Source organism: Xiphophorus couchianus, chromosome 5 (genome assembly GCF_001444195.1).
Source record: "Xiphophorus couchianus chromosome 5, X_couchianus-1.0, whole genome shotgun sequence".
NCBI lineage: Eukaryota > Metazoa > Chordata > Actinopteri > Cyprinodontiformes > Poeciliidae > Xiphophorus > Xiphophorus couchianus.
The window spans coordinates 31,500,036-31,513,999 of NC_040232.1; the positions used below are offsets into that span (position 1 = coordinate 31,500,036).

General features: G+C 38.9%; 1 protein-coding gene across 1 annotated transcript; it reads right to left on the minus strand.

The window, feature by feature from the left end:
• Positions 1 to 1,044: 1,044 nt before the first annotated feature.
• On the minus strand, positions 1,045 to 11,859 carry cusr (Copper-only SOD repeat protein). The gene is made up of 10 exons (XM_028019167.1): positions 11,694 to 11,859; positions 8,022 to 10,092; positions 7,354 to 7,453; positions 6,449 to 6,526; positions 5,937 to 6,041; positions 5,059 to 5,191; positions 4,755 to 4,869; positions 4,088 to 4,212; positions 2,520 to 2,600; positions 1,045 to 1,371 (listed from the first exon to the last, which is right to left on the minus strand). Exons 1-10 carry the CDS (start codon positions 11,731 to 11,733, stop codon positions 1,277 to 1,279), a joined length of 2,943 nt encoding a protein of 980 aa, XP_027874968.1. The 5' UTR covers positions 11,734 to 11,859; the 3' UTR covers positions 1,045 to 1,276.
• Positions 11,860 to 13,964: the final 2,105 nt, after the last annotated feature.

Consider the following 13,964-nt stretch of genomic DNA (forward strand, 5'->3'; position numbering starts at 1 on the left):
TATTTCTTCTGGCTGGTTAAAAATTCTGTATATATTTTTTTTAATATTTCTGTATGCTTCAAACACAATGAAAATCACCACACTGGAGCTCAAAAGGGAAAAAAAATACTTGAAATCTAATGGCTAAAACAATAATTTGAAGAATGTTGTTGCTTTTAATTATTTTATTTTAGACATGAAAAACATTTGAGCCTAGAATTGAAAACACTGAATTAGTCACTTGATGATTTTCATTGATCCCTGATCAAATCAAAGTTATTCACAGTGACCTCCTGATAGTAGACAACATTCAGCTCAATTCAGTATTTAACTGTTTATTTCACAAATAGGCGGCAGAAATAACAGCCCAATTTATTGTTTTTTAAAAAATGACTAAAATATTTTCATCATCAACCAGAGCAGCGGTTTTATTACCTAAGATTTAACCAATTCAGGTGACATTAATGAAATGCAGTACCTACTCTCTGTGCTTGAAAGAGTTTCTTAGTCTATTGTTGGAATAATATGCAAGTATGAGACATTCTTCTATTGTTCTTCATTTTCATAAAAATTTATTGAAAGTGAAAACAATCATTATTTTCAAACTGAGTTCATACACCTCTGGAAAAAAAAAAGTAAAGTTTCTCTGATTTTACTCTTTATACGTATACGTTTGAGTAAAATGAATATCGTTTATTCTATGCATTAGGAAAAAAATACCTGTCAGTAATGGGGTACTTCTCAAAAATGAATTCACTTTTCATCTGAAAGAATAATTTTCAAACAGTGCTGCTGCTGTCTTTCTGACCTTTGGCTAATTAGGAAAATAAGCATTTTGAGCCTCTTTTTTGTCACTCTTCAATCTATCCTCGTTCTTTGACAGGCAGGAAGGAAGAAAGAAATACATAAATATGCATTCACTCATGCACACACAGATTGTGCTATAGCAGTATATGCCAGGAAAATTGACATTTTAAAATGTAGTTCACAAACAACAGTACCCCTTGCCCAAATGAATAACAATACATGGGACATTCCTACAAAAAAAAAAAACAAAAGCAGGCATACCAACAACTAGTTTAGTAATATTTATAGCCTCAACTGGTTTTTCAACAAAACAACAAAAAAAGAAACCCTGGAAGATTTTCATTTGCACGCAACGTTTATACAGATATGCACATTATTTGCTCAGTCACCACTGCAACATTTGATGGGTGACATTTCAAATTCACAGTTTTACAACAGCAGGACCCGGGTGTCTCCACTGATGAGTTGGGATGAAAGCGGGACTCGGCTTTTATAAAAAGGCTGCAGACGGCAGCAGGAAGGCAGCAGCAAACATCAGACACAGCGAGAAGATTTCTGGCAGCACCAGCTGTCCTGCAGAAGGTCCTGTAGAAATCAAACAGAAAAATGTAGATTTTTCTGGAGGACTGAGAATCATTTAGCGTGGCGCTGTAAGAATTTTTTTTTTTCATTGAGACAACGATTTCATCTTTTTAGACCCAGATTATGTGCAGACAGGGTTCGTAGTTTACATTTCCATGATTCCACCTTTTTCACAGGTTTAGATTTACACTTTGGCTAAAGATTCTGTAAATTCTTGTTTTAAAAATTTTTGTTGTATTTTCTGTTCACAATAAAGCAGACAATAAATGAACCAATGTAATGATGAACCACGACACCGGAGCTAAAAAAAAATCTTAATTTTGAATCTCAATGACATTAAGCTTAACATTATTATAATTCAGAGATTAATAAAAAATAAGTCAAGATCCAAAAACACTCTTTTCACTTCCTATAGTTTTCATATTTTAAAGATTGTTTCAAATGCAACAGTTAAAATTGTCTTTAAAGTAAAAAAAAAATGGCCCCATTATGTTTATTTTCAGCAGTAGTATTTTAAAACATTACAGGTAACTGTTGATTTTAATTTTTAGCCATTCATAAATGCCCAATTAGCACCAGTTCATGTCCCAGTTTTGTTGCCATTTTGCCCCTGTTTGCTTTACATGCATCCATTGTTTTTCTCATATGTTAAACCACAGCATATTAGTTTACATTTGTTGATAATGAAATATATTTGATCAAAAGAGAAGTTATATTTTTTCCTTCCTCAAATGTTCTTAAGATTTCATGTGACCTCCTCTTCCAATGAGAATAATCTATTTTCTCATAAAATATAGTTTATTGATCCCTGGTCACACTTCTATTCAACAGACCCAGACCCCAACCATCAAGCAAATAATTTTGGTTGGGCTCAAATAAATTTAATTTGTTGATTTGCTAAATGTTTAAGATAAGTGGCAAAGTTCCAACAATTAAAGGAAGTTTAATCTTGGTGCCTTTAACGAGCAAAATTTTCCACAGCAGCCTGTAATACGCCAGCAAGTTTATTACAACTATACAGTCCTTAGATTATTTTCTTTTTTGTCCATAAAAATCTAAATATGTGACTTTAAAAAATGTCTAATTATATGTGAATTAATTAAATGTGGAGGTAAAAGTAGAACAAAAGCGGTATTATTGGAGGTACTTACTTGTACATGTGGTACTTTCTCTGAATGGGCCCATCAGCTCACTGGTTTTGACAGAACTTAGAAGATCTGTGCGAACATCCCCTTTAGAGTACACAGAATGAGACAAAATGTTACTGAGAAAGCACATCAACATTTTGTCTTATTAAATATTTACTGCATCTTGATGAAAACCCACCATCTATCTGTAGTGATGGTGGAGAGTCTCATTGTAATGGTTGATTTTTCAGTTTGCAGACTTGTAAGGGAGCATTTTTTTCTAAAGCTAGTCAAGGCGACATTTGCTGGGAATTTTCACTATACTGATAAAATTGAATTAATTAGCTGCCCTGTGCTACACCGTATGAACCCTCTGTACAGACGCCGCTCTGTTTCCCCCCTGCGATAGAGGAATGGGCTGAAAATGAGACGCACAGACACTCAACTCCGGCGTCGGGTTACTGAGCGAGTTTCGGAGGATTTCTAAAGATATTCAATGCCAGTAATTGTTCATTGTCCTGATTTTGGGACTTACAAGCCTCCCAGTTGTAGTGTGGTAGCTTTAAGCACGTATAGGCCAATAGCAGCACCTTAAATTTGAAAGTAAATACAGCATACAGTATCCTGAAAACTGCCATTTTCCTAGCTACAATTTACTTCTATTGTTAGTGTTAATTTCTTTGACTACTGCTAGTGTTGTTGTTTTCGGTTCCAGAGGTAAAACCCTTTTTGTTTTTAACCGCGACTAATTGCTTGATGAAATACCATCACAACATGTTTACGTCGTTACATCACTAAATCAATACTAACCTGCAGCAAAGTTTAGCTGCAACGTTTCCCACAGTTAGTAATAACCACAACAAGATCATGCTGTAAATATCTGAGATGCATTTTGACTGCATTACATGTGCAGTCTCAGAATACAGTGGCAACAGTGGTCGTTCTGTGGCCTCACATTACAACCATACACTTAAAAGTATCTGATTGGGATTTTATCTAATCAACAAGTGCTGCATGGCTATAAAGTGGGAAAAAAAGGATGGTTGTTTTACGATATTTCGTCAAATAAAAAGGATAAGGTTATGAAAAAATTTAGAGCATTAATGGGAAAAGCAGCCAAAATATTCACAATAAGTCTGGATTTGTTGCAGACATCTGCAGCTTTAGTGTGTTGACAAAACAACTACAAGCTATGCACTCCACAAATCTGGCTCTATGGAAGCACAATCCTGACAGAAAGCCTCAATATTGAAATCAACAAGCCAATTAGCAAACAACTAGATGTCACACTTTCTTTGTAAATAGTTTAAAAACCTTTTTTCCCCCACGTCATTGTCATACATGACTTTGTGCTGGTTTATCACATAAAATCTCAGGTAAATTTATAGTTGTAACATAAAATGTCAAACGGTTTAAGGGGTGTTAATACTTTTACAAGGCGTGACAGATTTATTCAATCTAAATGGAGAAGTGGGAATTATTTCTGGCCTTTTGACTTATTTAAATAGCCTGTCTGATAGTTATTGGTGTGTTGCAAGTACAACACAAAGAAGATGCTGTGTTTTGAACACTAATGTCATTTTCCTCCTTACCAGACACCATGAAGATGACCGTTTGGCATTGGCCATCTTTTGTAAAGAAGGGAGAGCCGGGCAAGATGGTTATTCTCGCCATTTCTGCCTTCAGAACATCTGCGACTCTCCTTCGGAAATCATACCTGGGTATAAACAGAAATAAATAACTTTTAGTCTTGTGAGAACAAATAACCAAGTTCAGACCAAAATAAGTCCTCCTGAACTATTCAGTTCTGCACGAAACTGGATTGTTAGGCAGTTGGTTTTATTACAGATCCAAACATTGTCAAAGGTTTAACCTACAATTGTGTGTGATTGCACCGACATAATGACACTGATCCTTTTTGTTTTCAGATTACCACTTCTTTTTTTTTTGCAATAAAAACATTAATAAGGTTGCATATTCCACAACGTCTATCTCTGCATACTTCCTGGTTTAACTCTGTTCTTGTCTGAAGGAAACCTAACTCCTATTGATTCTTAGTTTAATACCTCACTCTCTACAGCTGTAACATGGAACAAGAGATTCAAACTGGAAAAAAAAAACAATAAAATATTTCAAACAATGCAATTTAGGAGTAAGGCATGAAACTCACTATATGTTAGATAATTTCTAAATGAATTTGAATAGACAGAATGAGTGTTTCTAGAAATAATGCTGAAATCCGTATAGTTTGTTACTCACCGGCTAAAGGAGCTCAATTTGCGAAAGTTTTGTTCTGCAGACTGGGATCCTGGGAGGATGTCGGCACACGCAAGGATGCTGTTGCCACTCTTCAGCACAAGAGACCTGTAGACAACTTGGATCAAATGCAGAATATTAAGTCAGACATTTTACTAAAAACTCAACAAAATGAATAAAAGCTACTGGACGATGACATGGTGAATGGCAGAAAAGGATTGTTGTACACGAAACTGTAAAACCATCTTTGATGCTTAAGCTGCTGACATTCCCCACTTCTACAGACACTCATTCCCGGTCCTCTCACCTGTGTGGTCTCCTGAGAGCTGGATGTTGCTGTCGGAGTAAACTTCTCTCCCAGTCAGACTGACATTGCCTTGTCTTTCAGAAAATTCCCCCACCACACAGCTCAACTGGTTTTGGAGTGAACAGCTGGAGCTCTGGAAGAGGAATAGAAATGACAAAGTTACCATGAAAAAAAACAGAGCCACCCTACATAGTACCTGTAATCTCATACCTGTAGTCTGAGATTACAAGTACTCACTGTACCTGTCATCAGTACTATAAAAAGTACTTTGTTTCCACAGTTTGTTGCAAGTAGTTTTTCTCTTTGCAAAAAAACAGTGGCCTTTGAAGTGATTGAAACATTTCTTATAAAATATGATAAAAACTGGAATGTTCTTAGTTTGCTGCTGTTTCTTTTAGTTATCATTTTAGGCTAAGGTGTTTCTCAAATTATCCTCAGACTGAATATATTAACATCTGATGACGTGTCCCCATTCCCACCCATACCTGTCAAGTCTCCCGTTTTGGCCGGGAAACTACTGGTTTTTTTGTCCCCTTTTCTGCCGTGCTCGTGCTCCCGCATTATTATTTTCCTGTAAATATCCCACATTATGCCTCTCCCCCCCCCACTCTTACGTTAGTTCCTCTCCCCATTGGTCTCGCGGTAGCCCCCCGGTGCACTCCCCCCTTACGTTAGTTACGCGCTTACGTTAATTTCAGTTAGTTTCAACCTGCTCTTACATCAGTTCCCCACCCCCGCTGCTCTTACCTTTGATTTACCCCCCTAAATACTCCGTCCGCCTCTGACAGTAGCACTGGACAGCAACATTTCCCATATATTCTCAAAGTCAAACTTGACAGGTAACGCCTCCAGGTAACTCCCCCAACAGCCCGCCTCACCAGTAGTTTCATGTTGAAGGGGTTGAAAGTGTCTCCCACGCTGGTGCACAGGCCGCTCGTGGCATTCACACGGTTGCTTGCGATAAACAGGGAGGCCGCAGGAATCTGAAAGCACATTTAAAATCCAAACTATGTTTCCGCTGCCTTCATTTGTTGCATTGATGGACATAAATACAATTACACAAATGATTAGGAATAGCAAACAGACACCTAGATACTCCTATCAGTAGTATCAATAACTTGCACACTATTTGGTGTCTTATATTGTCGCCCCTGAAAATGCCTAAGGAAGTTTTGTTATCGTAGGATTTTGATATTTTTTTGGGTGTTTCCCAAACTTTCAGTCCCCGACACAAAAGACAGCAGTAGCAGAAATTTGTCACCTTGACTAGGTTATCCAAGCACTACTAATCCATCTACAAGAAGGTAAAGTGGCGACACAAACAGCACCAACTAACCATTTCCATTCATATATGCAAGAACTGTGTTTAACACTATTACTCTTTACTTACATTTTGACTTGCAGATGACTTAAGGTCCACATACAGTGTGACATCACTGCTACTCCCATCAGGAAACATCTGCTGGCGCTTGAAGGGACACAAACCAAAGGCGCCTGACATTAGTAGACGTACAGATTATTGTCAGCTGAATAAAGTGATGTGTACTGATGTGGATATCCGTCTTCCTTTTAGGTACTGCTAAGGCACTTCCCAAATTATTTAGCCAGTCCAGAATAAGCTCATGTTGTCGTTTCCTCCTTGATAGCTCTGTAGAGGTTTAGGTGTAAAGCAAGACTCAGTGTGGGGCCTCCGGATGGCAGCTGACAGAAACAGCTGATATCAGGGTGAGCCTCAGAGTTTAGAGAACATACATTCACAGTTATGCTAAGCTAAGCTGAAGCTTATACCCATGCTTCCCATGTTTCCTGTCTGTTTATTGCCTCTTTTCCTTCAGGACGCTCTTTGAGTGCCTACTGTCATCTTCCCCTCATTATCAGTCTTCTAAATTTTGCACCTGGTGAATTTAGATGCATTCCTGTGTACATACGGTGCAGTGGTAAATCTTTATTTTTGTCACAGAAGAGGCAGGCTAATGCAATTTACATTTTACTTACATATGCTAAAACATATGCTGTTGTTTGGGATTAGAAGGTGATACATTCAAGTGTGTATGCACACACTTTACTGCCACAGAACATCTCTTATTCCTGTTTCGGGCCCAAAACCATGTGGCCCATGAAAACCATAAAAAAAAATGCAATTTTTTTCATTTGTGGTGCAGAAAAAAAACTAAATGCCTGTACAATACTGTTTTGGCTGTGGTTCTCAAACAAAGACAATACAGAATCGGACAATTCTGACATCCAGCAGCAGACAAGGAGCAGATTAGATAAAGGCAATTATGTGTTTTTTACCAGTGTGATTGTCCCAGTCACTGTTCCTTTAAATGTAGCCTTGGCAAGTGTCCATTGTCCATCTGTATATGTGTCTGGTAAGACATCTGCACACACCATCCTGTAGAGAAAACAGACACCTTCATGAAATGGGCATGAAATCACTAAGCCCAGCAGGTTCAATCTTGTTGGATTTTTTCTATCACAATATTCTGGTTAGAAGTCTTCTCTGAAAGAGGACCATACAGTATCTTAGTATTATGACACAAAACACCCAGGATTATAAGATCATGGCTTGAGAATTCACATAGGTATCCTCAATGGATTGGAATGATATGCTACTCTGGCCAGATTAGGGTGAATCTTGAATTTCTCTTTCATCTGCAAAGGCATCAGTGTATTTATTTTTTGTTTTTACACCTTTCTGACACTTTTTCCCTTGCCTTCTTTATTTCATAAAATGCTTTCAGGAGGATAAGTACTTCCTGTTCTTTGGCAGAACTTTGAATCATTGATCTTTTGCACAAGGAATCTGTGGTAAGAGTGAAAATGCTACTACCCAGTTCTTTTTAAGAAGAAGGAACCTGTGGTAATCCTATGCAAAGCATTTCATAACTTCTGCCCCTTTTTTAATCCATCAGCTTATTTTTTCATTATTATTATAAACTTGAATGCTTGTTGATTCTTACCGTGATCCATTGGTGTAGTGGACTACGACAGATCTTCCCATGATGCTGTAAGGTCCAGTAAGAGGCATGTTGGGGTCCATGTAGATACGTTGAAAGTCATTCTGGCCAGTAAGCATCCCAAACTTCCCACTGATGTCCCCTATCTCATATTGGTCCACAGTACCCACACCGGGTGAGGGAGAGCTAGATGTGTTCCAGTCCAGTGGGTTAAAGTGGCCAAGGATGTTTGCATTTGAGCAAGGATCACTGCTGCCAACAATAATGGGCAAGATGTGGATGTGGTAGCCTCCAGCTAAGGACTGCAGGTTTTTTAAGGACACAATGATTACTGTAGGGCTGTGAGGGAAAGCTTGAAAGATTGTCACCTGGCCCTTGGATGATCCAGGGCCAAACCAATTTCCTAAACTGGCTGCAGGGAGCTGCACCTTAGTAACATTGGCACAAGCAATCCTTGGGCCTCCTCTTTCTGCTTCATGGATGACCACAGAACGACCAGTAATGCCAGATATATCTAACCAGGAAGTGACGTCAGTGAAAAAGTGTTTGGAGTTCACGCCTCCTATGTTGGTGTCAAGATTAATGGTGGTATGTTTGTTGGCGAGGTCGCCGGCCTCACAACATAGGGGGCAGGATGGTTTGCAATAAAGGGCGTAGCTCCTATCAGCTGTGCTGATGTTAAAAGGATTCCAGTGGCCTCCTGTTGTGATGCACCTTCCTTCATCATCATCCCTCTCTGAGCTAATGGGGAATTCGTGAATGTGCCAGTTGTGGTTTTGGGTCGGTGTTGTTGTGGGATCTCCATACGACAGATCCATAAAGATGGACACATCTGAGAAGGGATTGTTCACCAACTGAGTAAAGATAATCTTTCCCACCACAGGGGTCTGAAATGTGGCACTGGCTACTGTCACTGCAAAGGGATAGCCAATGCTGGCACATGCATACCTATCACCATTGACCAGGTGAATCACAACTGAGCGGCCAACAATGCTGTTCTGTCCAAACAGAGGAAGGTTGAAGTCAGTGAATGTCATATCAAATGCACTTCTACCAGAAAGAGACATGTGTTTGGCACTCAGGTCACCTATCTCATACTTGTCATGAGTTGATCCAGGCCCTGCAGGGTATGTTGGAGAAGTTGTGTCAACTGCAAACGGATTCCAGTGACCACCCACATTATCATTTGAACATTGGCCTGACCTGACTGAAGGGACGGGGAAATTATGGACGTGGTAGGGGCCAACTAATTCCCTTAAGTTTGTCAGATTCACTCTAAGCTGTGTCACATCAAACGGTGAAGCCTGACGGAAGATGAAATATCCCTTGATTCCTCTCATGCTCATGACGGCTCTCACTTCTTTATATAGCATGTTGTATACCTGAGTACACTTGTAACTGGAGCCCACCCTGAGGAGAAGATACGAGTACTCCATAAAGTTACTAACATCCAAACGGGATTTCTGAGGACTGAGAGGGTTTCCGACTTTCACACTTCCCAGATTTGTTAAAGACACTGGATCTAATTTTTCAAGCAGTACGCTGCAATTAGTTGCTGTACTTGTGGAGCCAAAGATGATGATGTTGGTTTCTGTGGCATTCACCTGACCAATAGTCACTAGGTCAGCAAGAAGCCTAGGGTTGGCATGATTTACATTAGTACGTATGTAAATGTTACCAGCAACAGACTCTGTGAATCTCGCCTGGCGAGTCAGCAGTGTCCGACCTTGACTTACAACTGTGCATACTTTAATGCCATCACATGTCTGCAAAGACAGTGACAGGTCATCCAAGTTTGATTTTTGATCAAAGAGAAGTGACACATTGATGGGAGACGCGGATGAAGGATCAGCAGTGAAGGTGAAGACACTGACACCAATGTTTGCCTCAGAGCAGGGTTGAGCGAAGTGGCCGTACATGACGGGGAACACAGTGAGGGAAATGCTAACTGCAGTGCAGGATCCTGCACCTGTTACATTTAAGGTGGCTGTCTGCTTTTCGGAGTCAAACTGCACTTGGCCTGTGACTCCTCCCATGTTTAAAGGTGCTAGAAATTTGGCACAGGAAATTAAATCTGAAAGAGACAAGATAAAGAGGAGACCTGTTGTTAACAACCATTATCTAATTATCTGAGTCTTACTATTGCTTCATTTTTAACAGGTACCTCTTCAAGATGTGCTTAGTCAGTTTTATAATAGAGTTATGGAATCCATTGTTATTAATAAACAATGAATGAAATCCACTGGTTAGTTTTGTCGAACTGTTTTAACATTTCTGATGATGGGAAGATCATTTCAAGCTTTCAGTATCTATCTGGAGAGAACTTAAAGTTTCTTTATATGCCTTGCAACATCTGAGGGTTGGACTTCGACTATACTGTCTGCAATATATATATTTTTTTTCTAAAACATACTGAAAGTTTGTGGTTAAAACTGAAACTATGTGAATATAGTTCCTACATTCAACAGCATAAGAGCGTAAGCTTAAAACACTAACCTAAGAACATTTACTTTTTAGACATATATCAAGGAAAAAAAACTCTGCACATAACTGTCCAAATGATAACACTCATTTAGCTAACTGTATCTTTTTGCTGAATTTAAATCAACCCATTTAAATTTAATGGAATCCATTTCTTGAACAAGAGGGATTTATAACAAACAGCTGCAATGTTCCGGCAGACATAGAAACAAAGCTTTTGGTTTCATCCTCCTCTTATCTGAAGCTATACAAAGTAAAACAGTGGGGTCCGATTTCAGACCAGGGAGGGTCAGGGTTCTGCATGCATTAGAGGTTTTCTTGCTTCAACACACCTGAATTCCCTCCAAAGCATTTCATCAAGTTCTACTGAGGCCTGATAAGGACTATTTCATTTAAATCAGGGAGTGGAACATCCCAAATATTCAGAATATTAACTCTTCTGGATCAAAATTTCACTTGGTAATTCACCATTACACACTAATTAAACCACACATTTGTTTCATTTAGGACGGCGTGCTGCCGAAATTAATGACAGTTTTCTCCTCATTATCTCCCATTAGGAAAAAGTTTAACTTAAGAACAGCTTTTTGTATTGTCCAATTTTGAAATGTTTGATTTTCTGAAGAACGTGACGTAAAAGCAAAAACAGAAAACTCTGAAAGGGAGAAAATGATTTCACTGCAATGTTGATGAAACACTAGGCCACTGAAAAATGTTGTACGGGATGAAGAAATAATAATAGTTTTAAAAAATTAAGTGCGAGTCAGAATGTTGTCTTTATTCTGAATCCAGTTCCATTTCCTGGTTTTGTTTATCCTTTGAAATCTAGGTGAAGGATCCTTTTCATTGATGCGGAAGAAGGAGTTATCAACTTAGATAGTTTCCCTGTAGCATCAAGTTGAGCTGCATCATCATAACACGAGTTTTCATCTTGAAAACTGGGGAGATGATGCAACAAATGCACGGCTCTCAGAAAAAGTTAAACATTACAAATACTCATTCACAGCATTGAACCAAAAGTCTCCGGGCACGTGCCGCTGAGTGATAAGGAATCAAAAAAAAAATATCTCTCAGTAAATAACGGTTGTGAAATCCATGCCAGACCTTTCTCTGCATAACCCATGATTTAAAACAGTCCTGGGTGTCTTAATTGCTGCTATGACTCGCTTTCAAAAGACAAAAATAATTACTCACCCAGTACAGCAAGCAGCAGGGCCGTTCTGAAAAGGCACATTTTGGCAGACTAGGTAAGTTGAATCAAAACCTCTCTGCAGTCATGTGAGCTGGGATGTTTTAGGAGAGCAGAACGCAGAATCTGTGCGTGTGTTTCTATAAAAGCAGATCAACTGTGGCTGTATTTAAGCACAGCCTCCCCTTTGCTTCTTTTTTTTAAAACTGTGACAGCTTGTGATTGGCCTGCATGATTATAATGCCTCCTGAGGGGTGGGAGGAAGAGGAAACAGAGGAAGAGCAGTCTTGCTTAGTTGGAGAGGGTGTACATCTGCTTTGGTTAAAAATAGAGGTGGAGGACAGAAAAAAAAAGCCTGTTGAATGAGTTGAAGGTTTCTCCCTGAGAGATTCATGCTTTAAAATCTAATTTTAAAAAAAGATTTTCAGTTTACTCAAGGTTTGTCTCAATGTTATGTTCTTTGTATTTTAAAAAATGTATGAAAAGTTAAAAGAAGAACACAAAAGGAAGCTGGTTTCAAACTTTCAAAGTTTTGAAATTTGTCAAACTCCAGTCCTCAAGGGCCGCTGTCCTGCAGTTATTAGATGTGCCACAGGTACAAAACACTGGAGTGAAATGGCTTAATTACCTCCTTCCTTGTGTAGATCAGTTCTCCAGAGCCTTAATGACCTAATTATTCTATTCAGGTGTGGTGCAGCAGAGGCACATCTGAAAGTTGCAGGGCTGTGGCCCTCCAGGACTGGAGTTCGACACCGGTGATCTATAGACTGAAATTTGCCTCCCTATTTTTTTATTCTTTTGCAAAATAGCCCCAGATCAGTCAGACTGAATGGAGGATACATGTTAGGACAGATTTTCAAGATTTACCCCGGATTCCTCGGCAGGGCTACTAAGGGGCCCCCTCAGTGGAGCTGATTTTTTTTACTAATAATTTCTGTCATTATAATATCAAAAACACACAATTTCACCATGAAGTGATTTGTTTTTACAATAATATATATTTGATAATGAATGTAGAAATTATTATTTTATTGATTAAAAAAAAACAACAAATTGCTCTTGGAGGGCCCCTGGTGGCCGCGGTAGGTACCGCAGCTTCGCGGTAACATGAGCTGCAGCGTGCAGAGCCTCCAAACGTCCAGAGCTCCGGTCAGAAGACAAGTTAGCAAAACAATGTCTCAAAAATGGACTTATCCTTCAGGGAGGGAGAAAAGAGGAAGAACAGACAAAAGCCAAGATAAAGGTTTGTTCTAATATGTCTTGGTAATGTAATGTAAAAGATTTGTAAAGCTGCTAATAGAATTTTAACATGAACGGTCCAGTTCAACAGCCAAACATTTATGCTAGCGTCTTTGTGTTTGTATGTAAATGCGTTTAAACTTTAAATGAGTTGATTCTCATGGTTGGCTCTGTATGTTTCTGAGGTATTTTGGCTTCAAAACGCCGTGTTTGATAACGTTTTTTAACAATAATTAAAACTTCTCAATGTTTGACATTGTTTAGCAAAATGTTTTTACGTCAGGCTACATGGCTGCTACATCCATGAGCTGCTCTAAGCTGTAGTTGGGGATTTGTTGTTTCCTGCTGAGCAAAATCATTTTGTGGCTAAAACAAGCAATATTTTACATCAACTTCTAAGTTATGTGAAACGTCTGTTAAAATCATTTGAAGGCTCAGAGTCAACCCGGTACCGGTCCACATTCTCAGGGGAGAAAGACTCACCTGATGTAAATTACATTTTTAGCTATTGGAGTAACGCTTAAGAGAAAGTTATTTAATCAAAGAATGTCATAAATATGTGTGTAGAGCTGCACCGATGCCCAGTTACTGATCTTTAGAGAACCTGACCTGCCGATTTTGATTTTAGTTGATATAAATTTTTTTTGTCTGAAATGTCGCTAAATATAGCAAGAAAGTCAGTGATTTGGCAACAGTGGGGTGAATATTGTTAACTGTAAACGTGCAGACATGACCTGGTGGGCCGGTCTGTCAGTCAAACGTCTCACTGTAGAGCAGAAGAGAACAGAGGCTGATTTTTAAACCTTTGCTGAGGAAGATAAGATCAGGGGATAAGATGGGCTTCACATGTAAGTATCGGCCGATTACGATCCCCCAAAATTAAGAAAATCGGCACCCAGAAATCAACTGGTTGATAAATCAGTTGGCTAATAAATGTAATTTATATTATACATGTATATGATGTAAACAGCACTGCCAGAGATGCAATAAGTTTATAGCAGGCGTGTGAATGATCTAATGATCGGACTGCTGATTGC